The sequence below is a fragment of the Eschrichtius robustus genome, chromosome 14 (assembly GCF_028021215.1).
Source record: "Eschrichtius robustus isolate mEscRob2 chromosome 14, mEscRob2.pri, whole genome shotgun sequence".
Taxonomy (NCBI): Eukaryota; Metazoa; Chordata; class Mammalia; order Artiodactyla; family Eschrichtiidae; genus Eschrichtius; species Eschrichtius robustus.
Window position 1 is genome coordinate 9,047,131 of NC_090837.1, and position 23,123 is coordinate 9,070,253.

At 38.5% G+C, this 23,123-nt stretch overlaps 1 protein-coding gene across 1 annotated transcript in view; it reads left to right on the forward strand.

The window, feature by feature from the left end:
* The window catches only part of RAD9B (RAD9 checkpoint clamp component B), a 38,324-nt gene that overhangs the window by 5,518 nt on the left and 9,683 nt on the right, over positions 1-23,123 (forward strand). The window contains exons 5-9 of the mRNA XM_068563122.1: positions 8,725-8,824; positions 11,813-11,919; positions 15,983-16,089; positions 16,175-16,239; positions 16,799-16,921. Coding sequence (XP_068419223.1) covers positions 8,725-8,824; positions 11,813-11,919; positions 15,983-16,089; positions 16,175-16,239; positions 16,799-16,921 — 502 coding nt within the window. The remainder of the gene's footprint in view (positions 1-8,724; positions 8,825-11,812; positions 11,920-15,982; positions 16,090-16,174; positions 16,240-16,798; positions 16,922-23,123) is intronic.

Here is a 23,123-nt window from a genome sequence, read left to right on the forward strand (position 1 = left end):
TGTTGTGAGGATGAAGTGAGATCACATGTGTAAAGCACTTAGTGTGGTACCTGACACAGAGGCAGTACTGAATAGTCAGTGACTGATGTTATTACAATTATCCTCATCCCTTATTTCCAGCTAGATTTTATTTTTTAATTTTTTATTAAAAAAATTTTTTTTTGGCTGCACCGCGCGGCTTTCAGGATCTTAGTTCCCCGACCAGGGATTGAACCTGGGTCCTCGGCAGTGAAAGCATGGAGTCCTAACTACTGGACCACCAGGGAAGTCCCCAGCTAGATTTAAAAAAACCAACTTTTCAGCTTCTTAAGTATGTCTCAAGTGGCTTGATTAATGTCCAATACATATTTGTGATTGGTTGATTTTTAATAGCTTTTGTAGGGAAGTTGTATGAGTTAGAATGCTATAAGTCAGCGGTCCCCAACCTTTTTGGCACCAGGGGCCGGTTTCGTGGAAGACAATTTTTCCACAGACGGGGGTGGGGGGATTGGGATGGTTCAGGTGGTAATGCCAGCGATGGGTAGCAATGGGGCTCAGCTGCCACTCACCTCCTGCTGTGCGGCCCGGGTGGTGGGGGTGGGGGATGGGGACCCCTGCTCTAAGTTACAAATAACAGGGGGAAAAAAAAACCACCCAGAAAATCCAACTCAAACTGACTTAAACAATAAGAAGGAATATTGGCTCATGTAAACTAAAAGTTCAAAATTAGGTCATAGGCGTGTTTCGATCCAGGCTGCAGCAGCTGCTTCTCCTTCTTTTTAAAATTCTCTCAGGTCTGCTTGCCTCCATGTGAGTTATACTAAGGCGAGCTTCTCTTATAAACTTTTTTTTTTAATATCTTTATTGGAGTATAATTGCTTTACAGTGGTGTGTTAGTTTTGCTGTATGACAAAGTGAATCAGCCATGCATATACATATATCCCCATATCTTCTCCCTCTTGGTGTCTCCCTCCTCTTATAAACTTTTAATAATGAGATGACTTCTAGCAGCAGCAGCAGCTGGGGCTACATGCTTGCTCTTTCACATCTGGGGGAGTGAGAGCCATAATTCATACATGCACTGAACAAAAGTGCTTGACTTTGCTCTGATTGGACTAACCTAAATTAATCCTGGGGAGCCAGGGGAATTCCATTCTCTAATTGCCTTGGCTTATTGCCATATCTGGACCAAATTCAATTGCAAGGGGGATAAGATTACATCAATTGATTTATACCAGTGAGGGCCCACAAGTGATACTGGAAGTGAAGTCAGTCCCACCCAAACCTCATGGCTGCTACATAACAGGGAAGGATGGCTCAGGAAGGAAGGGAGAAGTAGGGGATAGATGCTGATACCCAGTAAATGGGGTAAATAGTTATACTTCCCACAACTGTATGTACCCAGCCCAGGAAATTATGTTTGCAATTTTATTTTTATAATCTGGTGGAGAAACATTGTTCAAATTTAGTTGAGAAAAATCACCTGGGCAGAGATATCCAATAAACTGCTAGAAATACATATTTGGAACTGGGGAAGAAATTAAAGACAGTGAAGTAAATTTGGCTCTCTTCATTGATAGAAAACAATTGCAAAAGCATGAGCTGCTAAAAAAGACTAACTTCTCTGAATCTAACCATAAATGGTTTCCAGAACGGTGATTTCTTAGGTTATTTAGCATCTGCTAATAGAAAAAAAAAAAAGATGATTTATGTCATCAAGAACCAAGGTTCATATGAAATATTTACCTGCCTAATAATAATTCTATCAATTCTCTGTATTTTCATTGGCACTGGCCCCAGAGTGGCTAAAAATGAGTCAGTGAATTGTCCCTGAAGAACATGCTCTGATCCAAAGCACCTGCTAATAAGTTCTGTCCTGGTCAAGAAGACAGATCTCCGACAGAGAGGGGCTTCCATACGAGGGGTGCACTGGCTATTGAGTGAAAATAAAACCCTGATTCATACATGTATATTAATGACATGGTGTCAAGAGGGCAGGATTTCCACTTCACTGTTTTAAGGTTTTGTAAAAGGGCATTCTACAGATACGCTAATGACTTTAAACTTGCATAACAGTGAACTTAAAGGGATTGAGAAACATTTGCCAACTTATAAGTATCATTAACCTCTGAAATTCCAAACCCCACAAATGGAACATCTCCAAAATAATGCTTGTTCCTTAGCTGTACCTCTTTAAGTTTGAAAGAGTTCTCTGGAGCCACTGAGGGAAGTTGCAAATTGAGCTATGAAACAGCAAGCAGAATTCTATCATAGCATCATATATGCCATGGCTGGCAGCTGATGGTATAAGGCAGTGCTCCTCAAGCGGTCCATGGACTGGCTGCTGGACCTCAAATTGTCTGTTACTGGTCTGTGAGAAGATAAGGAGCTTGTGTCAGAATTTAAGTCAACCACATTACTAGGCATTCTCTTTAGTTCCGCTGTTTTGTTTTTGTTTCAATAGTGAGACTTTCTCAATGAAGGAAGAAATTCTGGTGAAAATTCCTTGTCTCTTAGAGTCCAGTACTTTGTGCAGCACTAGATAAAATCAATAAATGACACAGAGGAAACAGGACTTCTAAATTTTTATCCTGTTTGCATTCTATCAAGGAAAATTATTATTAAACTGGAAGACTAGAAAAACCACAATGAAGAGGTACACCAAGCCAAGTTGCTTTAAAAAGAGCACAATGGATGTACTTGGGGCAAGAGATTCAAAGGAGAGAAAGGTGAAGAGGAAGGGCTATCTGGGTGGTAGCATCACATGTTGGTAAATTTCTTTTCTTTTTTTTTTTTTAAACATCTTTATTGGAGTATAACTGCTTTACAATGGTGTGTTAGTTTCTGCTTTATAACAAAGTGGATCAGCTGTACGTATACATATATCCCCATATCTCCTCCCTCTTGCGTCTCCCTCCCCCCTCCCTATCCCACCCCTCTAGGTGGTCACAAAGCACCGAGGTGATCTCCCTGTGCTATGTGGCTGCTTCCCAGTAGCTATCTATTTTATAATTGGTAGTATATATAAGTCCATGCCATTCTCTCACTTCATCCCAGCTTACCCTTCCCCCTCCCCGTGTCCTCAAGTCCATTATCTATATCTGCGTCTTTATTCCTGCCCTGCCCCTAGGTTCTTCATAACCATTTTTTTTAGATTCCATATATATGTGTTAGCATACGGTATTTGTTTTTCTCTAACTTACTTCACTCTGTATGACAGACTCTAGGTCCATCCACCTCACTACAAATAAGTCAATTTCGTTTCTTTTTATGACTAATATGCCATTGTATATACGTGCCACATCTTCTTTATCCATTCATCTGTAGATGGACATTTAGGTTGGTCCCATGTCCTGGCTATTGTAAATAGTGCTGCAATGAACACTGTGGTACATAATTCTTTTTGAATTATGGTTTTCTCAGGGTTTATGCCAAGTAGTGGGATTGCTGGGTCATATGGTTGTTCTATTTTTAGTTTTTTAAGGAACCTCCATACTGTTCTCCATAGTGGCTGTATCTATTTACATTCCCACCAACAGTGCAAGAGGATTCCCTTTACTCCACACCCTCTCCAGCATTTATTGTTTGTAGATTTTTTGACGATGGCCATTCTGACCGGTGTGAGGTGATACCTCATTGTAGTTTTGATTTGCATTTCTCTAATGATTAGTGATGTTGAGCATTCTTTCACATGTCTGTTGGCTATCTGTATATCTTCTTTGGAGAAATGTCTATTTAAGTCTTCTGCGCATTTTTGGATTGGGTTGTTTGTTTTTTTGATATTGAGCTGCATGAGCTGCTTGTAAATTTTGGAGATTAATCCTTTGTCGTTTGCAAATATTTTCTTCATTTGCAAATATTTTCTCCCATTCTGAGGGTTGTCTTTTCATCTTGTTTATGGTTTCCTTTGCTGTGCAAAAGCTTTTAAGTTTCATTAGGTCCCATTTGTTTATTTTTGTTTTTATTTCCATTTCTCAAGGAGGTGGGTCAAAAAGGATGTTGCTGTGATTTATGTCATAGAGTGTTCTGCCTATGTTTTCCTCTAAGAGTTTTATAGTGTCTGGCCTTACATTTAGGTCTTTAATCCATTCTGAGTTTATTTTTGTATATGGTGTTAGGGAGCGTTCTAATTTCATTCTTTTACGTGTAGCTGTCCAGTTTTCCCAGCACCACTTATTGAAGAGGCTGTCTTTTCTCTACTGTATATTTTTGCCTCCAAATCAAAAATAAGGTGACCATATGTGCATGGGTTTATCTCTGGGCTTTCTATCCTGTTCCATTGATCTATATTTCTGTTTTTGTGCCAGTACCATACTGTCTTGATTACTATAGCTTTGTAGTATAGTCTGAAGTCAAGGAGCCTGATTCCTCTAGCTCTGTTTTTATTTCTTAAGATTGCTTGGCTATTCGGGGTCTTTTGTGTTTCCATACAAATTGTGAAATTTTTTGTTCTAGTTCTGTGAAAAATGCCATTGGTAGTTTGATAGGGATTGCATTGAATCTGTAGATTGCTTTGGGTAGTATAGTCATCTCCACAATATTGATTCTTCCAATCCAAGAACATGGTATATCTCTCCATCTGTTTGTATCATCTGTAATTTCTTTTATCAGTGTCTTTTTTTTTTCTTTTATTTATTTATTTATTTATTTATTTATTTATTTATTTATTTATTTATTTATGGCTGTGTTGGGTCTTCGTTTCTGTGTGAGGGCTTTCTCTAGTTGCGGCGAGCGGGGGCCACTCTTCATCATGGTGCGTGGGCCTCTCACTGTTGCGGCCTCTCTTGTTGCGGAGCACAAGCTCCAGACACACAGGCTCAGTAGTTGTGGCTCACGGGCCTAGTCGCTCCGCAGCATGTGGGATCTTCCCGGACCAGGGCTCGAACCCGTGTCCCCTGCATTGGCAGGCAGATTCTCAACCACTGCGCCACCAGGGAAGCCCCCTCATCAGTGTCTTATAGTTTTCTGCATACAGGTCTTTTGTCTCCTTAGGTAGGTTTATTCCTAGGTATTTTATTCTTTTTGTTGCAATGGTAAACGGGAGTGTTTCCTTAATTTCTCTTTCAGGTTTTTCACCATTAGTGTATAGGAATGCAAGAGATTTCTGTGCATTAATTTTGTATCCTGCTGCTTTACCAAATTCATTGATTAGCTCTAGTAGTTTTCTGGTAGCATCTTTAGGATTCTCTCTATATAGTATCATGTCATCTGCAAACAGTGACAGCTTTACTTCTTCTTTTCTGATTTGGATTCCTTTTATTTCTTTTTCTTCTCTGATTGCTGTGGCTAAAACTTCCAAAACTATGTTGAATAATAGTGGTGAGAGTGGGCAACCTTGTCTTGTTCCTGATCTTAGTGGAAATGGTTTCAGTTTTTCACCACTGAGAACGATGTTGGCTGTGGGTTTGTCATATATGGCCTTTATTATGTTGAGGTAAGTTCCTTCTATGCCTACTTTCTGGAGGGTTTTTATCATAAATGGGTGTTGAATTTTGTCTAAAGCTTTCTCTGCATCTATTGAGATGATCATATGGTTTTTCTCCTTCAATTTGTTAATATGGTGTATCACATTGATTTATTTGCATGTACTGAAGAATCCTTGCATTCCTGGGATAAACCCCACTTGATCATGGTGTATGATCCTTTTAATGTGCTGCTGGATTCTGTTTGCTAGTATTTTGTTGAGGATTTTTGCGTCTATGTTCATCAGTGATATTGGCCTGTAGTTTTCTTTCCTTGTGACACCTTTGTCTGGTTTTGGTATCAGGGTGATGGTGGCCTCGTAGAATGAGTTTGGGAGTGTTCCTCCCTCTGCTATATTTTGGAAGAGTTTGAGAAGGATAGGTGTTAGCTCTTCTCTAAATGTTTGATAGAATTTGCCTGTGAAGCCATCTGGTCCTGGGCTAAATTTCTAATAGTCAGAAATGGGAAGGCATTCTATGATGAGGGAGCAGTGTGGTCAAAGGTATAGACTGGAAGTGTTTAGTGTGTTAAGGAAAAAGGGGAAGGAGGCAAGTAGCAGGAATGAAAGCATCAGGGATAACAAAGAAATAAGGCATTTCTCAGCTTGGACATCCTCGGCAATGCCAATAGAACTTTCACCCAAGTCAGGTATTTGTTATAGAGATATGATTGTGCTTGTATATGCATGGGCTATTTCTAAAGAATACCTAAGAAACTGGTAACCGTAGTTACCTCTGAGGAGGGTACTGGGGTGGCAGGAGTCAGAGGTGGAGGGTGACTTATTTTCACTGTCTATTCTTTGGTATCTTTTGAATTTTATACCATGTACATCTATTACCTTCTATTACCTATCCATCTAAAAGTAACTTGAAAATATTTTTTAAAATAGGTAAGATATGCCAACTTTTGAGCTTTGTGTCTTCCCAAAATAGCAGCCACAGTAATCCCTTTAAAATAGGTCAGATTATGTCACTCCAGTGCTTAAAATTCTCAAAAAGCTCACCATTTTACCCAAGGTAAAAGCCGAAGATCTTACAATGGCCAGTAAGGCCCCACATGATCCGGGAGTCCCAGGCTGGGCCCCTGTTCTCTCTGCCTAGCAAGCCTCCTTCTCCAGATAGCACATGGCTTGCTCTTTCAAAAACCTCCTTCAGTCTTGCTCAAATGGCATCTTTTCCATGAGGTCTTCCTTGACCTCCTTATTTGAAATTGCTGCCCACCACCACCGGCACTCCCCAGCCCCCTTTCAGCTTTCCTTTTTTCTTGTGCTACTTGTCACTATGTGACAGACCAATTATTTTACTTTTTCTTTTTTTGGCCACACCGCACGGCATGCAGGATCTTAGTTCCCCGACCAGGGAGCAAACCTGTGCCCTCTGCAGTGGAAGCGCGGAGTCTTAACAACTGGACCACCAGGGAAGTACTACTTTTGATTTTCTTATTGTTTGCCTCCCTTCGCTAGAATGTAAGCTCTGTGAGGTCAGAAATTTTTGTCTGAGTTGTTCTTTGCTAGTCCACAGCTCCAAAATTCGTCCCTGTGTGTTTCCCTACTTTGAATCTCAGCTGGCCTTGGAGTTGCTTTGATATCAATAGAATGCACTAGAAGTGATGTTGTGTGAGTTCCAAGCCTAGGCCTCAAGAAGCCTGTCAGCTTCCACTGTTAAACTAAGAACATTTCCATCAGCATGAGAATAAGCACAGCCCAGCACAGACTCCTGGAAGATTGGAGACCATGTGGTGAGAGGCCCCAGCCATCCCGGCTGTCCCTGTTGTCCCAACTGTGAGGCCCCAGATATGAATGTGAGGCCATTCAAAATGATCCAGCCACAGCTAAGCCAACCCAAACCAGAGGAGCCACTCAGCTGAATTGTTAGAAATAACAAACGTTTGTTATTTTGGGCCACTAAATTTCTGATTAAAATTCGTGGTTTTTAATCCATTAAAAACTAACTGATCAGGAATTCCTTGGTGGCACAGTGGTTAAGAATCCGCCTGCCAATGCAGGGGACACAGGTTAGAGCCCTGGTCCGGGAAGATCCCACATGCCGCGGAGCAACTAAGCCCGTGCGCCACAACTACTGAGCCCGCGTGCCACAACTACTGAAGCCTGCACGCCTAGAGCCCATGCTCCAATTCAGCAAGAGAAGCCACCACAACGAGAAGCCTGCGCACCACAACGAAAAGTAGCCCCTACTCGCCGCAACTAGAGAAAGACCGCACGCAGCAACAAAGACCCAACACAGCCAAAAAATTAATTAATTAATTAAAAGAAACAAAAACCAAAAAACTAAGTGGTCAGGGACTTCCTTGGCGGTCCAGTGGTTAAGACTCCGCGCTCCGAATGCAGGGGGCACAGGTTCGATCCCTGGTCAGGAAGGTCACACATGCCTCACTGCGTGGTCAAAAAAAAAAAAAACCACAACAAAACAAAAAAAAGAACAACTGATCAGCCTTGTACACAGTAAGTGCTCAGTAAATATTTATGAAAATAATAAATATTGCTGTTGTTATTAATTCAGTTAAAAAATAAGTGGAGAAATGTTTATGGTGACTCCTTTTGATTCTCATTGTAACATTATTATGCTGTCGAAAGTTATAGCCCACCTGGATTTTATTACACGGGCTCCATATTCAAACTCAGATTCAGAAAAAAAAAAGAGATAAAACAAACTTAGATTCAAATTCTAGCTATACTTGTTAAAACAGCATAGCCTTGAAGTCATTTAACAGAGCTAGAGCTATAGTTTCCTCTTCTGAGATCAAGTACCTATCCCATAGGCATAGTGTGAGGATCAGAGGTAATGTATGTACAACATATCCTGCAGTTGCTGGTACATTGGGCCGTAGCCATAATTGCTCCACAGTCCTCTTCTCCTCTCAGAGGGAAAGAATTCACAGACTGGATGCTCAGGTTTTACTTTTAAAGTTCCCATCCAAAAATATCAGTTTGGATGAAAAATACTGAAAAAGAATCATAGATGTATGATCTGTTTTGGGCAATTACTATTTTACACACAATTTAAGAAATTACCTGTATTTCAAAAGAATGTGGGAACTCTACTGCCTAATTGGTTGGAGGGTGTGACATGTTACATGGTGTCCACTAGGGAGCGATAAACACGTTCATTAAGGGATAGTGCTTCTTGTGAGCTTTGTGCACCTGTCAGATATTAAATATTACTTTAATTTTATTATTTTAATCTGGCTCTGAAACTTAAAGACTTTAAAAAATCTGTTAATTTTGCACTTAAAATTATTAACTGGTTGCTTTATTTTTTTAAGGTATTAAAAGGATTCATAATGTGTGTTTTCAAGAAAGTCAGCCTTTGCAAGTTATTTTTGAAAAGAATATGTGTTCTAACACACTAGTGATTCAGCCAAGGTAATGAGTTCTCTGTTGTTTATTTTTATTTTTCTGAATAGATTATGGTCACAGAGTGAAGAATTAATAGCCTAGAGCTTTTAAATCAGTTAACATTTTTTTAAGCTAACACTGGACTTGTAGAAATCACCGTACAGGATCAAGAGGAAACCTTGAGAAAGATAAAAGTAGATAATAACTGCCTAATGGTAGAAATAATAATTTAGTGGCCAAAATGTTCTAGAAGTATCCCATCAGTGGCTTTCTACATCAAGTGGTATTAAGAGAAAAATATATTATCTAATAATACTTTGCATTTATATGGTGCCTTCTATCTGAGTCTTAACACACACAGCATGAGGAAATTTTAACACTTTTTACATGAACTGATTTTATCCCCAAGTGTTTGTTTGTTTGTTTGTTTTTTCTAGAGAATGAGTGGGACATATTTGTCAGTGAAAGGTACTCAATTTTTCAGTTAAGCTGTAGCTTAAACATTAATTACTTTGTAAGCCAAAAGATATTTTATCCTTATTGTTTTTTAAATTACAAAAGAAATACATGCTCCTTGCAATACATCTGAAATTTATAGAAGAGTGCAGAGATGAAAAATGGAAGTCTTTCTCCTCTACTTGCCGCATATATCCCACTTGGCAGGGGTTTAACATCTATTAACAATGTGGTGTATATCCTTCTATATCATCTTCTATTTATAGCCAGTCTTTCTATAACTTTCTTTTTCCCTATAGCTATGGATATCTTTCTTTCTCTCTTTTTCTCCTTCTCTCTCAAATTTATATCACCTACTAGACACATACATAGTTTTTTAAAAGAAAATGTCCTACTATCCTTATTGCTTGGCAACTTCCTTTTTTAGTGTCTATGTCAGTTTAGTTAAATCAATTTTATTCTTTTTAATGATTGCATAATTTTTAATTGTATGAGTGAACCATAATTTAGTTACCCATTACCCTATTAGTGAAAAAGTTGGTTGTTTCCGACTTTTTGCCATCACAAACAATGCTGCTAGTAGTGCATAAGATAGTTATTAGTTACCTATTTCTGTGAAGCAAATTTCCCCATAACTTAAAGCTTTAAAAAAACCCAGTTGTTTATTACTTCAAAATAATAAGTGTGGCTTAGCTGGGTGCTTTTGGCTCAAGGTTTCTCATGAGGTTGAAGTCAAGCCGTCAGCCAGGGCTGTGGTCTCATCTGAAGGCTGAACTTGGAGAAATTCACTCCCAAGCTCACTGACATGGCTGTGGGAGGCCTCAGAAAGTCAGCTTCTAAGCTCACCCATGTGGTTGCTGGTAGGCCTCAGTTCCTCACCATGCAGGCTGGCCGATTGTCCTCACAACATGGCACCTGGTAACCAGAGGGAGAGAGAGAGAGGGAAAGAGAGAAGGAAACTCCTATTATGGAAGACATAGTCTTTTTTTTATATATATATAAAAAAAAAGTCATTTTTTTGGTGTTTATTTTATTACTAGGGAGCTTGAGCATCTTTTCATATATTTATTAGCAATTTGTATTTTTCTTCCTTTTTGAATTGCACATTCATGTTGTCATTTTTGGTATCAGGTTGTTTAGTATCTTGTACAACACCTCTCCCTTAACACTGGAAAAGTTTCCAGATTAATTTGGTAGGTGTTCCTGACATTTTGGCATTGAGAAACTCTGCTAATCTAATGTCTAGTGGCAGGTTAACACTAACATTACAGAAATTCTAAGAATCTCATTTTTATCTGACCTCACCTCAATTTAAAAAATAGGCCAGGGCTTCCCTGGTGGCGCAGTGGTTAAGAATCCGCCTGCCAATGCAGGGGACACGGGTTTAAGCCCTGGTCCGGGAAGATCCCACATGCTGTGGGGCAGCTAAGCCCCTGTGCCACAGCTACTGAGCCTGCGTTCTAGAGCCCGTGAGCCACAACTACTGAGCTCACGTGCCACAGCTACTGAAGCCCACGTGCCTAGAGCCCGTGCTTCGCAACAAGAGAAGCCACCACAATGAGAAGCCCGTGCACCACAACAAAGAGTAGCCCCGGCTCGCCGCAACTAGAGAAAGCCTGTGCGCAGCAATGAAGAACAAAACAAAACAAACAAAAAATAGGCCAGAACTTTTAATGCAATAATAAAAAGATAATAAATAACCTAACTAAAAAATGGGCAAAGGATTTGAATGGACATTTTTCCAAAGAACGTATGCAAATGGCCAACAAGCACATGAAAAGATGATCAACACCATTTGTTGTTAGGGAAATGCAAATCAAACAATTTTAAATCTGTGAATTGTGTAGAACGTGAATTATATCTCAATAAAGGTGTTTTAAAAAAGGGAGCCCAGGATGAAAGGGCATTTGGAATGTCAGGACAACCTTGAAAGAAATAGTTAATAATCTAGGACAAGTGACAAAGGGAAAGAGAATACAGGCAGCAGACTGCTTGTAAACCTCTACCCCTCGACTGCATCTCCAGCATAGTTCACCCCAGTTCTGTTTGAACATCTCCATTTTCTAGTATCTCCCTTAGGAGTATGATCCCAGGTCATTTTTGTTAAAAAATGTATTGGGTATGTGAAAGCATAGAATTAAAGATATTTTATTCTAGTGTTTGGTTTATTCTGCAGTTTTCACATGTTTTACTTAGAATATATTTTGCTATTCTCTTGGCCTTCAAATGATGTTGTAATTCTTTCTTTTTTTTTGGCCGCAGCCGAGCGGCTTTCAGGATCTTAGTTCCCCGACCAAGGATTGATCCCAGCCCCCAGCAGTGAAAGCGCCGGGTCCTAACCACTGGACTGCCAGGGGATTCCTAATATTGTAATTTTAAGATATACTAAAAATATAGCAGCTCATATAGAAGAATGAAGATAGGTCTTTTGGGTAGATTTTTCTAAATCCAGGACAATTAACCTATTTATTTCCAGGTTAAAGATGAGTCCCATTTAATATGATAATTTCTTTCTGTTTGTTCTTCAAATAATGTACTACTGTTCCTTACATTTTATAGAGTGCTTGCTGAGGCAATTGTTCTTTTTACATCGAGTCAAGAGGAAGTTACTCTTGCTGTTACTCCACTGAACGTTTGCATTAAGAGTTCTAATGAGGAATCAATGGGTAAGGATTATATCTGTCACTGTGCTTTGATGGAATATTACTTCGTGGCTTTCCTGATTACTGTACGGTTATACAGCAAATATTAGTGACATAATACTTTTTCTTGTCTAAAAGGCAGTAAAATGTAGAAAGATCATTAAAATTTTTAAGAGACCTGAGAAATTTGTCACATTCAGTAATTAAAATACTTGGCTTTGAAATTCAGATTGTTTTAAAATTAGGAGAATGGGACTTCCCTGGTTGCACAGTGGTTAAGAACCCACCTGCCAATGCAGGGGACATGGGTTCGAGCCCTGGTCCGGGAAGATCCCACGTGCTGCAGAGCAACTAACCCACAAGCCACAACTACTGAGCCCGAGTGCCACAACTACTGAAGCCCGTGTGCCTAGAGCCTGTGCTCTGCAACAAAGAGAAGCCACCGCAATGAGAAACCTGTGCACCGTGAGGAAGAGCAGCCCCTGCTCGCTGCAACTAGAGAAAGCCCACACGCAGCAATGAAGACCCAACGCAGCCAAAAATAAATAAGTAAACAAATAAATAAATTTATTAAAAAAATAAAATTAGAATGGTTACTGAGAAAAATATTTTTTCAGTTAAAATTTTAAGGTCTATTTCTCATCCTTTGTATTTAGCATAAAGAAAAATTAAGAGGCCAGCAATCCAGTTGAGATGATCTTTGACCACATAAAAAGGAAAAGTAACTTTAAGTTAGAAATGTAAGATATTCCAGATGGCAAATATATAGGGCAGAAAATGTGAATATTTCTTAATGAATGAAATATTATTATTATTATTATTATTTTTAATTGGTCTAGAATGTTGCCTAGGAATCAGAAATTTTTTTCTTTTTTTAATTAAACCTTTCTTACAACACTTCTTAATTTTATTTATTTATTTATTTATTTTTGCTGTGTTGGGTCTTCGTTTCTGTGCAAGGGCTTTCTCTAGTTGTGGCAAGCGGGGGCCTCTCCTCATCGCGGTGCGTGGGCCTCTCACTATCGTGGCCTCTCTTGCTGTGGAGCACAGGCTCCAGACGCGCAGGCTCAGTAACTGTGGCTCACGGGCCCGGTTGCTCCGTGGCATGTGGGATCTTCCCAGACCAGGGCTCAAACCCGTGTCCCCTGCATTGGCAGGCAGATTCTCAACCGCTGCGCCACCAGGGAAGCCCTGAAATATTATTTTTTATAAATTTATTTATTTTATTTTTGGCTGCGTTGGGTCTTCGTTGCTGCGCGCGGGCTTTCTCTAGTTGCGGCGAGCGGGGGCTACTCTTCCTCGCAATGAGCGGGCTTCTCATTGCAGTGGCTTCTCTTGTTGCGGAGCACGGGCTCTAGGTGCGCGGCTTCAGTAGTTGCGGCACGTGGGCTCAGTAGTTGTGGCTGGCGGGCTCTAGAGCGCAGGCTCAGTAGTTGTGGTGCATGGGCTTAGTTGCTCTGCGGCATGTGGGACCTTCCTGGACCAGGGCTCAAACCCGTGTCCTCTGCATTGGCAGGCAGATTCTTAACCACTGGGCCACCAGGGAAGCCCCAACGTGACTATTAAGTCAGCTCTTCTAAGAGTTATACAGATGGAATGGAGAAACTAAAGCATGATTAAGTCAGGAGTTTTGCTATTAAGGAAATTTACTAGGGTATTTTGGGCACAACTTGTCTGAGACTCTTTGACCTTGGATTTTTTTTTTTTTTTTTTTTTTTGGTGATAGCAGTAAAGAAAGAATACAAAGGAAGAAACATTATTTTGAAGTGAAAAACCAGTATAACCAGGGCTTAAGTTGGGTCAGATGACTTTGCAGGGTCTAGTTTGTGCCAGGTTCTGTTCTAAATGGTTTACATTTCTGAATCCATTTGATCTTCGTAACAAGTCTGTGATGTAGGTACTATTAGTATCCCTATTTTCTATATGAAGAATATGAAGCACAGAGAAACTAAGTGACTTGCCTGCTGTCACACAGTTAATAAGTGGTGGATTATGATCTGAATATAGACTGTCAGGCTCCAGGACTTAGTCTCATTACCACTGTGCTCTTATTTCTTCTCTCAAAGTCCCATCTAGCATTCTGTTTTGGCACTCAGGGGTGCATGATCTGGAAAATATATGCTTGGCTAGTGAAAGGGTCTGTTTTATATTCATAATGCCATCTCTGAATAAATGGCCATTTATTCAGACACTGTCCCTTGTGAACAGCTTTCTAATGAGTAGTTATAGTTATGGTTAACTGGGGACCCAAGTGTTTAACTTTATTATTGAACTTACTCTACGCCAGCACACTGGGAGTGACATGAGCCTTCTTGTTTTAAAATTAATTTTTTAAATATTCTGTTTCATATTCTTTTCCATTATGGTTTATTACAGGATACTGAACATAGTTCCCTGTGCTATACAGTAGGACCTTGTTTATCCATTCTCTGTATAATAGTTTGCATCTTCTAGTCCCAATCTCCCAATCCAGCGACACCCCCCACCCCGCCGCCCCCGGCAACCACAAGTCATGACATGAGCCTTCTTGATTGAGATGAAGGTATTTGTAAGGTATTGTTTGGTCCTTTTAAAATATATATACCATTTCTCCTTTGTTCTTACACTTACATAATTCATGTTCATTGCAGAAAATTAAAAACACATAAAAAGCACTAATAAAGTCACCTGAAATCCCACTGTCTAGCGACAAGTACTCAATAGTTTGGTTCATCTCTTTCTATATACCTTAGATCTGACAACAGGAGATTGGTTTAGTGAAATACTATGAAGCTATTAGAAGTAGTCTTGGGAGTTCCCTGGTGGCCTAATGGTTAGGGTGCGGCGCTTTCGCTGCTGTGGCCTGGGTCCAAGCCCTGGTCGGGAAACTGAGATCCCGCAAGCCATGTGGCATGGCCAAAAAAAAAAAAAAAAATCTTGTGTGTGTGTATATATACATTTCTTTCTCTCTGGGTGTGTATGTCAAAGATGTTTATTGAAGTTAATTTTGTAGTGGAAAACACAAAACACCAACACACATAAATAATTAGGAAAATGTACTTATTGACATGGAAAAATAGTCAGGATATATTATTGAATAGATTATAAAATGGTATGCATAGTATGATCATATTTTCATTTTAAAAAATGCACATAAAAGTTTAATTAAATATTAGGGAACAAAATTCAACACCTCTGGGGGAAAAAAAAATTCAACACCTCTGTTATTGTCTGTCTTTTGGACGATAGCCATCCTAGTGGGTGTGAAGTGTTGTCTTATTGTGGTTTTGATTTTCATTTCTCTAGCAACTAATGATGTTCAGTATCTTTTTTTGTGTTCTTATTGCTTATTTGTATATCTTCTTTGGAGAAATGTCTGTTCACATCCCTTATTTTTCACTTGAGTTATTTGTCTTTTTATTTTTCTCCCCTTTTCATATATATGATTTCAAACATTTTCTCCCATTCTAAGTTGATTTTTACTTTTTTTTTTGGCTGCCCTGTGTGGCTTGTGGGATTGAGGAAGTGGAGGCTGCCAGTCTCTTAAGGCCTGGGCCCAGACCAGAAACTAGCACCAGGTCACTCCACCATATCCTATTGGTGAGAGCAGATGAAGAGCCCACTCACCCCAGATTCAAGGGGAGGGGACATAGACATAGACCCCACCTCTCAATGAAGGAATGTCAGATAATTTGTGGCTATTTTTTTTTTTTAACTTATTTATTTATTTATTTATTTTTGGCTGTGTTGGGTCTTCGTTTCTGTGTGAGGGCTTTCTCTAGTTGTGGCGAGCGGGGGCCACTCTTCATCGCGGTGCGCGGGCATCTCACTGTCGCGGCCTCTCTTGTTGCGGAGCACAGGCTCCAGACGCGCAGGCTCAGTAGTTGTGGCTCACGGGCCTAGTTGCTCCGCGGCATGTGGGATCTTCCCAGACCAGGGCTCGAACCCGTGTCCCCTGCATTGGCAGGCAGATTCTCAACCACTGCGCCACCAGGGAAGCCCTTGTGGCTATTTTTAACTTATCACTTATGCTTATATTTTCTTATCAAAATTTAACAAATACCTCTGGAACTAATTTTATTCTTTACTTTCCTATAACATTGAGCAGATTTGACCAATTCTGTATACAGTGAGATGTTTGTTGGGCCAGATGAGTTTGACTTCTTTCAAATTGGAGTCGACACTGAAATAACATTTTGCTTCAAAGAACTGAAGGTAAGCCAAAATTTGTGTACAAACAGAATTATCAATGGCAATTTTTAATAAAGATTTCACATTTTCCCCCTTTTTTTCCTTTCAGGGAATGCTGACATTTTCAGAAGCTACACATGCTCCTATAGCCATTCATTTTGATTTTCCTGGGAAGTAGGTCCTTGGGAAATTTCTGAGTTTGTTTCTTTTTCTTTTGTCATACATTAATAATAAAACCCTTTGGTTCACTTTGAAATTAATTCACACCTCAGGAATTCCTTAACTTTACTAGCAACACTTATCAAACTAAAATTTTGAAAGATGTCATAACCTAGAGTTCTTTTTATTGGTAACTTGATTTAGAAAGATATATTATTCTGAAGAGTAAAAACATTTATAAACTTGACATACTGAATAAATTGCCGAATTAGAAAATTATACATGGCTTAAACAAGTTAAATCTCTATGAAACTATGGTACTTTATATGATATTTCAGAACTAAAATTTCAGAGAGATTGGGCTAGGATGAATGTGTTTTATGAAATTGGATGTGATGATTTCTAAGGACCCTTTTAGTTCTTAGGACTGTCTCAATTTGTGAAAAGACAAGACTTTTACTGTTTCTTTTTACTCCAAAATTAAGTATCATTTTTTAATGTTTTCCCAATGTCCATCAGAAAATGAGTGTGAGTGTGATGAGTGTGATGTTTGCTCTGACTTTGCCTTTTTTAGACCCATGGCTTTAAGTATTGACGATATGTTATTGGAAGCCAACTTTATTTTGGCTACATTAGCTGATGAGCCAAGTAGAGCGTCTTCTCCACAATCACTGTATCTTTCACAAAAACGAAAAAGGTAAGGCCATGTTTTAACGTCTTTATTGGTTGGGATAAAGCCATTGCAGTCTTATTCTGAAATAATTCAATGGCATTCATTTAGGAAACAATTGAGGATGAAAACATTAGAAGATCAGAAATTTTAACTGAATCAGGAAAGCTCCAGGAAGACCTAACTGTAACAGAGAAATATCACCCATCTTTCACTAGATATTTGCTTTTTCTCTTTTTTTTTTTTTTTTTGTACATGGATGACCACAACAAAAGCAACAATGATTGCAATTACCAAACATGAAACACACTCATACTATGTCATAATATTGACATTCAGTCCAGTAATCCTCCACTGTAACAGCTCCTTTACTTTGCAGTGAAAATTGATTTGTATATTCTTTGCCTCTGAGTCCTTGTGGGATTTTTTTTTTTTTAATTCAGACAGAAAGTCACAAAAATTATACTCATCCTCATCAGTTCACTCAGTCCCATGTAATTAATTTTTTTTTTTTCATCTTGATCTTTTGTTTATGAGTTCATCAGTTTTTCATTAGAGTTCTGAAAATGCTTATTCATTCAGTTCAGCAGTACAGTCAGTTACCAGAAACCTGTACTTGTCAGAGTCTTTTCCATGAATTTCTTGAAGATGAAAGCCTTTTATAGGAACATATTTGCAAAAGCATCAGAGTACACCCAGAACTGTCTGTAAATGACAAAAGACTTAAAAATGACCACTGTTAAAGATTTGATGAAAGTTCATAATAATGCAGTTGACAAGAAAATTAGTTATTTCTGAGATATACATTTTAAAGTAATAACTAGGATTATTACTTATAACATTATACCAGAACATATAAGATTTTTAGAAATTTCATGTAATGTCTGAAACATTTATATTAACATATTTCCATACATATTTCCATACAAATACAAATATAAGATTTTTAGAAATTTCATATAATGTCTGAAACCTTTATATTAACATATTTCCATACAAATACAAATATAAGATTTTTAGAAATTTCATGTAATGTCTGAAACATTTATATTAACATATTTCCATACAAATAACTCAATGAAAGTTTAGTATTAGTTGTTTTGTTTGTTTGTTGTTTTATACTGCAGGTTCTTATTAGGCATCAATTTTATACACATCAGTGTATACATGTCAATCCCAATCGCCCAATTCAGCACACCACCATCCCCACCCCACCGCAGTTTTCCCCCCTTGGTGTCCATATGTCCATTCTCTACATCTGTGTCTCAACTTCTGCCCTGCAAACTGGCTCATCTGTACCATTTTTCTAGGTTCCACATACATGCATTAATATACGATATTTGTTTTTCTCTTTCTGACTTACTTCACTCTGTATGACAGTCTCTAGATCCATCCACGTCTCAACAAATGACTCAATTTCGTTCCTTTTTATGGCTGAGTAATATTCCATTGTATATATGTACCACCACTTCTTTATCCATTCGTCTGTTGATGGGCATTTAGGTTGCTTCCATGACCTGGCTATTGTAAATAGTGCTGCAATGAACATTCGGGTGCATGTGTCTTTTTGAATTACGGTTTTCTCTGGGTATATGCCCAGTAGTGGGATTGCTGGGTCATATGGTAGTTCTCTTTTTAGTTTTTTAAGGAACCTCCATATTGTTCTCCATAGTGGCTGTATCAATTTACATTCCCACCAACAGTGCAAGAGGGTTCCCTTTTCTCCACACCCTCTCCAGCATTTGTTGTTTGTAGATTTTCTGACGATGCCCATTCTAACAGGAGTGAGGTGATACCTCACTGTAGTTTTGATTTGCATTTCTCTAATAATTAGTGATGTTGAGCATCTTTTCATGTGCTTCCTGGCCGCCTGTATGTCTTCTTTGGAGAAATGTCTATTTAGGTCTTCTGCCCATTTTTGGATTGGGGTGTTTGTTTCTTTAATATTGAGCTGAATGAGCTGCTTATATATTTTGGAGATTAATCCTTTGTCCGTTGATTCGTTTGCAAATATTTTCTCCCATTCTGAGGGTTGTCTTTTCGTCTTGTTTATGGTTTCCTTTGCTGTGCAAAAGCTTTGAAGTTTCATTAGGTCCCATTTGTTTATTTTTGTTTTTATTTCCAGTACTCTAGGAGGTGGATCAAAAAAGATCTTGCTGTGATTTATGTCAAAGAGTGTTCTTCCTATGTTTTCCTCTAAGAGTTTTATAGTGTCCAGTCTTATATTTAGGTCTCTAATCCATTTTGAGTTTTTTTTTGTGTATGGTGTTAGGGAGTATTCTAATTTCATTCCTTTACATGTAGCTGTCCAGTTTTCCCAGCACCACTTATTGAAGAGACTGTCTTTTCTCCATTGTATATCTTTGCCCCCTTTGTCATAGATTAGTTGACCATAGGTGCGTGGGTTAATCTCTGGGCTTTCTATCTTGTTCCATTGATCTATGTTTCTGTTTTTGTGCCAGTACCATATTGTCTTGATTACTGTAGCTTTGTAGTATAGTCTGAAGTCAGGGAGTCTGATTCCTCCAGCTCCATTTTTTTGCCTCAAGACTGCTTTGGCTATTCGGGGTCTTTTGTGTCTCCATACAAATTTTAAGATGATTTGTTCTAGCTCTGTAAAAAATGCCATTGGTAATTTGATAGGGATTGCATTGAATCTGTAGATTGCTTTGGGTAGTATACTCATTTTCACAATGTTGATTCTTCCAATCCAAGAACATGGTATATCTCTCCATCTGTTGGTATCATCTTTAATTTCTTTCATCAGTGTCTTATAGTTTTTGGCATACAGGTCTTTTGTCTCCCTAGGTAGGTTTATTCCTAGGTATTTTATTCTTTTTGTTGCAATGGTAAATGGGAGTGTTTCCATAATTTCTCTTTCAGATTTTTCATCATTAGTGTATAGGAATGCAAGAGATTTCTGTGCATTAATTTTGTATCCTGCAACTTTACCATATTCATTAATTAGCTCTAGCAGTTTTCTGGTGGCAGTTTTAGGATTCTCTATGTATAGTATCATGTCATCCACAAACAGTGACAGTTTTACTTCTTCTTTTCCAATTTGTATTCCTTTTATTTCTTTTTCTTCTCTGATTGCCGTGGCTAGGACTTCCAGAACTATGTTGAATAATAGTGGTGAGAGTGGACATCCTTGTCTCGTTCCTGATCTTAGAGGAAATGCTTTCAGGTTTTCACCATTGAGAATGATGTTTGCTGTGGGTTTGTCATATATGGCCTTTATTATGTTGAGGTAGGTTCCCTCTATGCCCACTTTCTGGAGAGTTTTTATCATAAATGGGTGTTGAATTTTGTCGAAAGCTTTTTCTGCATCTATTGAGATGATCATATGGTTTTTATTCTTCAATTTGTTAATATGGTGTATCACACTGATTGATTTGCGTATATTGAAGAATCCTTGCATCCCTGGGATAAATCCCACTTGATCGTGGTGTATGATCCTTTTAACGTGTTGTTGGATTCTGTTTGCTAGTATTTTGTTGAGGATTTTTGCATCTATATTCATCAGTGATGTTGGTCTGTAATTTTCTTTTTTTGTAGTGTCTTTGTCTGGTTTTGGTATCAGGGTGATGGTGGCCTCATAGAATGAGTTTGGGAGTGTTCCTTCCTCTGCAATTTTTTGGAAGAGTTTGAGAAGGATAGGTGTTAGATCTTCTCTAAATGTTTGATAGAATTCACCTGTGAAGCCATCTGGTCCTGGACTTTTGTTTGTTGGAAGATTTTTAATCACAGTTTCAATTTCATTACTTGTGATTGGTCTGTTCATATTTTCTGTTTCTTCCTGGTTCAGTCTTGGAAGGTTATACCTTTCTAAAAATTTGTCCATTTCTTCCAGGTTGTCCGTTTTATTGGCATAAAGTTGCTTGTAGTAGTCTCTTAGGATGCTTTGTATTTCTGCAGTGTCTGTTGTAACTTCTCCTTTTTCATTTCTGATTTTATTGATTTGAGTCCTCTCCCTCTTTTTCTTGATGAGTCTGGCTAATGGCTTATCAATTTTGTTTATCTTCTCAAAGAACCAGCTTTTAGTTTTATTGATCTTTGCTATTGTTTTCTTTGTTTCTATTTCATTTATTTCTGCTCTGATCTTTATGATTTCTTTCCTTCTGCTAACTTTGGGTTTTGTTTGTTCTTCTTTCTCTAGTTTCTTTAGGTGTAGGGTTAGATTGTTTATTTGAGATTTTTCTTGTTTCTTTAGGTAGGCTTGTATAGCTATAAACTTCCCTCTTAGAACTGCTTTCGCTGCATCCCATAGGTTTTGGGTCGTCGTGTTTTCATTGTCATTTGTCTCTAGGTATTTTTTGATTTCCTCTTTGATTTCTTCAGTGATCTCTTGGTTATTTAGTAACGTATTGTTTAGCCTCCATGTGTTTGTCTTTTTTACGTTTTTTTCCCTGTAATTCATTTCTAATCTCATAGCGTTGTGGTCAGAAAAGATGCTTGATATGATTTCAATTTTCTTAAATTTACTGAGGCTTGATTTGTGACCCAAGATGTGATCTATCCTGGAGAATGTTCCGTGCGCACTTGAGAAGAACGTGTAATCTGCTGTTTTTGGATGGAATGTCCTATATATACCAATTAAATCTATCTGGTCTATTGTGTCATTTAAAGCTTCTGTTTCCTTATTTATTTTCATTTTGGATGATCTGTCCATTGGTGTAAGTGAGGTGTTAAAGTCCCCCACTATGATTGTGTTACTGTCAATTTCCTCTTTTAGAGCTGTTAGCAGTTGCCTTATGTATTGAGGTGCTCCTATGTTGGGTGCATATATATTTATAATTGTTATATCTTCTTCTTGGATTGATCCCTGGATCATTATGTAGTGTCCTTCCTTGTCTCTTGTAACATTCTTTATTTTAAAGTCTATTTTATCTGATATGAGTATAGCTACTCCAGCTTTCTTTTGATTTCCATTTGCATGGAATATCTTTTTCCATCCGCTCACTTTCAGTCTGTATGTGTCCCTAGGTCTAAAGTGGGTCTCTTGTAGACAGCATATATATGGGTCTTGTTTTTGTATCCATTCAGCCAGTCTATGTCTTTTGGTTGGGGCATTTAATCCATTCACGTTTAAGGTAATTATCGATATGTATGTTCCTATGACCATTTTCTTAATTGTTTTGGGTTTGTTTTTGTAGGTCCTTTACTTCTCTTGTGTTTCCCACTTAGAGAAGTTCCTTTAGCATTTGTTGTAGAGCTGGTTTGGTGGTGCTGAATTCTCTTAGCTTTTGCTTGTCTGTAAAGCTTTTGATTTCTCCATCAAATCTAAATGAGATCCTTGCCGGGTAGAGTAATCTTGGTTGTAGGTTCTTCCCTTTCATCACTTTAAGTATATCATGCCACTCCCTTCTGGCTTGCAGAGTTTCTGCTGAGAAATCAGCTGTTAACCTTATGGGAGTTCCCTTGTATGTTATTTGTCGTTTTTCCCTTGCTGCTTTCAATAATTTTTCCTTGTGTTTAATTTTTGCCACTTTGATTACTATGTGTCTCGGCGTGTTTCTCCTTGGGTTTATCCTGTATGGGACTCTCTGCGCTTCCTGGACTTGGGTGGCTATTTCCTTTCCCATGTTAGGGAAGTTTTTGACTATAATCTCTTCAAATATTTTCTCTGGTCCTTTCTCTCTCTCTTCACCTTCTGGGACCCCTATAATGCGAATGTTGTTGCGTTTAATGTTGTCCCAGAGGTCTCTTAAGCTGTCTTCATTTCTTTTCATTCTTTTTTCTTTAGTCTGTTCCGCAGCAGTGAATTCCACCATTCTGTCTTCCAGGTCACTTATTCGTTCTTCTGCCTCAGTTATTCTGCTATTGATTCCTTCTAGTGTAGTTTTCATTTCAGTTATTGTATTGTTCATCTCTGTTTGTTTGTTCTTTAATTCTTCTAGGTCTTTGTTAATCATTTCTTGCATCTTCTCAATCTTTGCCTCCATTCTTATTCCGAGGTCCTGGATCATCTTCACTATCATTATTCTGAATTCTTTTTCTGGAAGGTTGCCTATCTCCACTTCATTTAGTTGTTTTTCTGGGGTTTTTTCTTGTTCCTTCATCTGGTACATAGCCCTCTGCCTTTTCATCTTGTCTATCTTTCTGTAACTGTGGTTTTTGGTCCACAGGCTGCAGGATTGTAGTTTTTCTTGCTTCTGCTGTCTGCCCTCTGGTGGTTGAGGCTATCTGAGAGGCTTGATGGGAGGCTCTGGTGGGGGGTAGAGCTGAC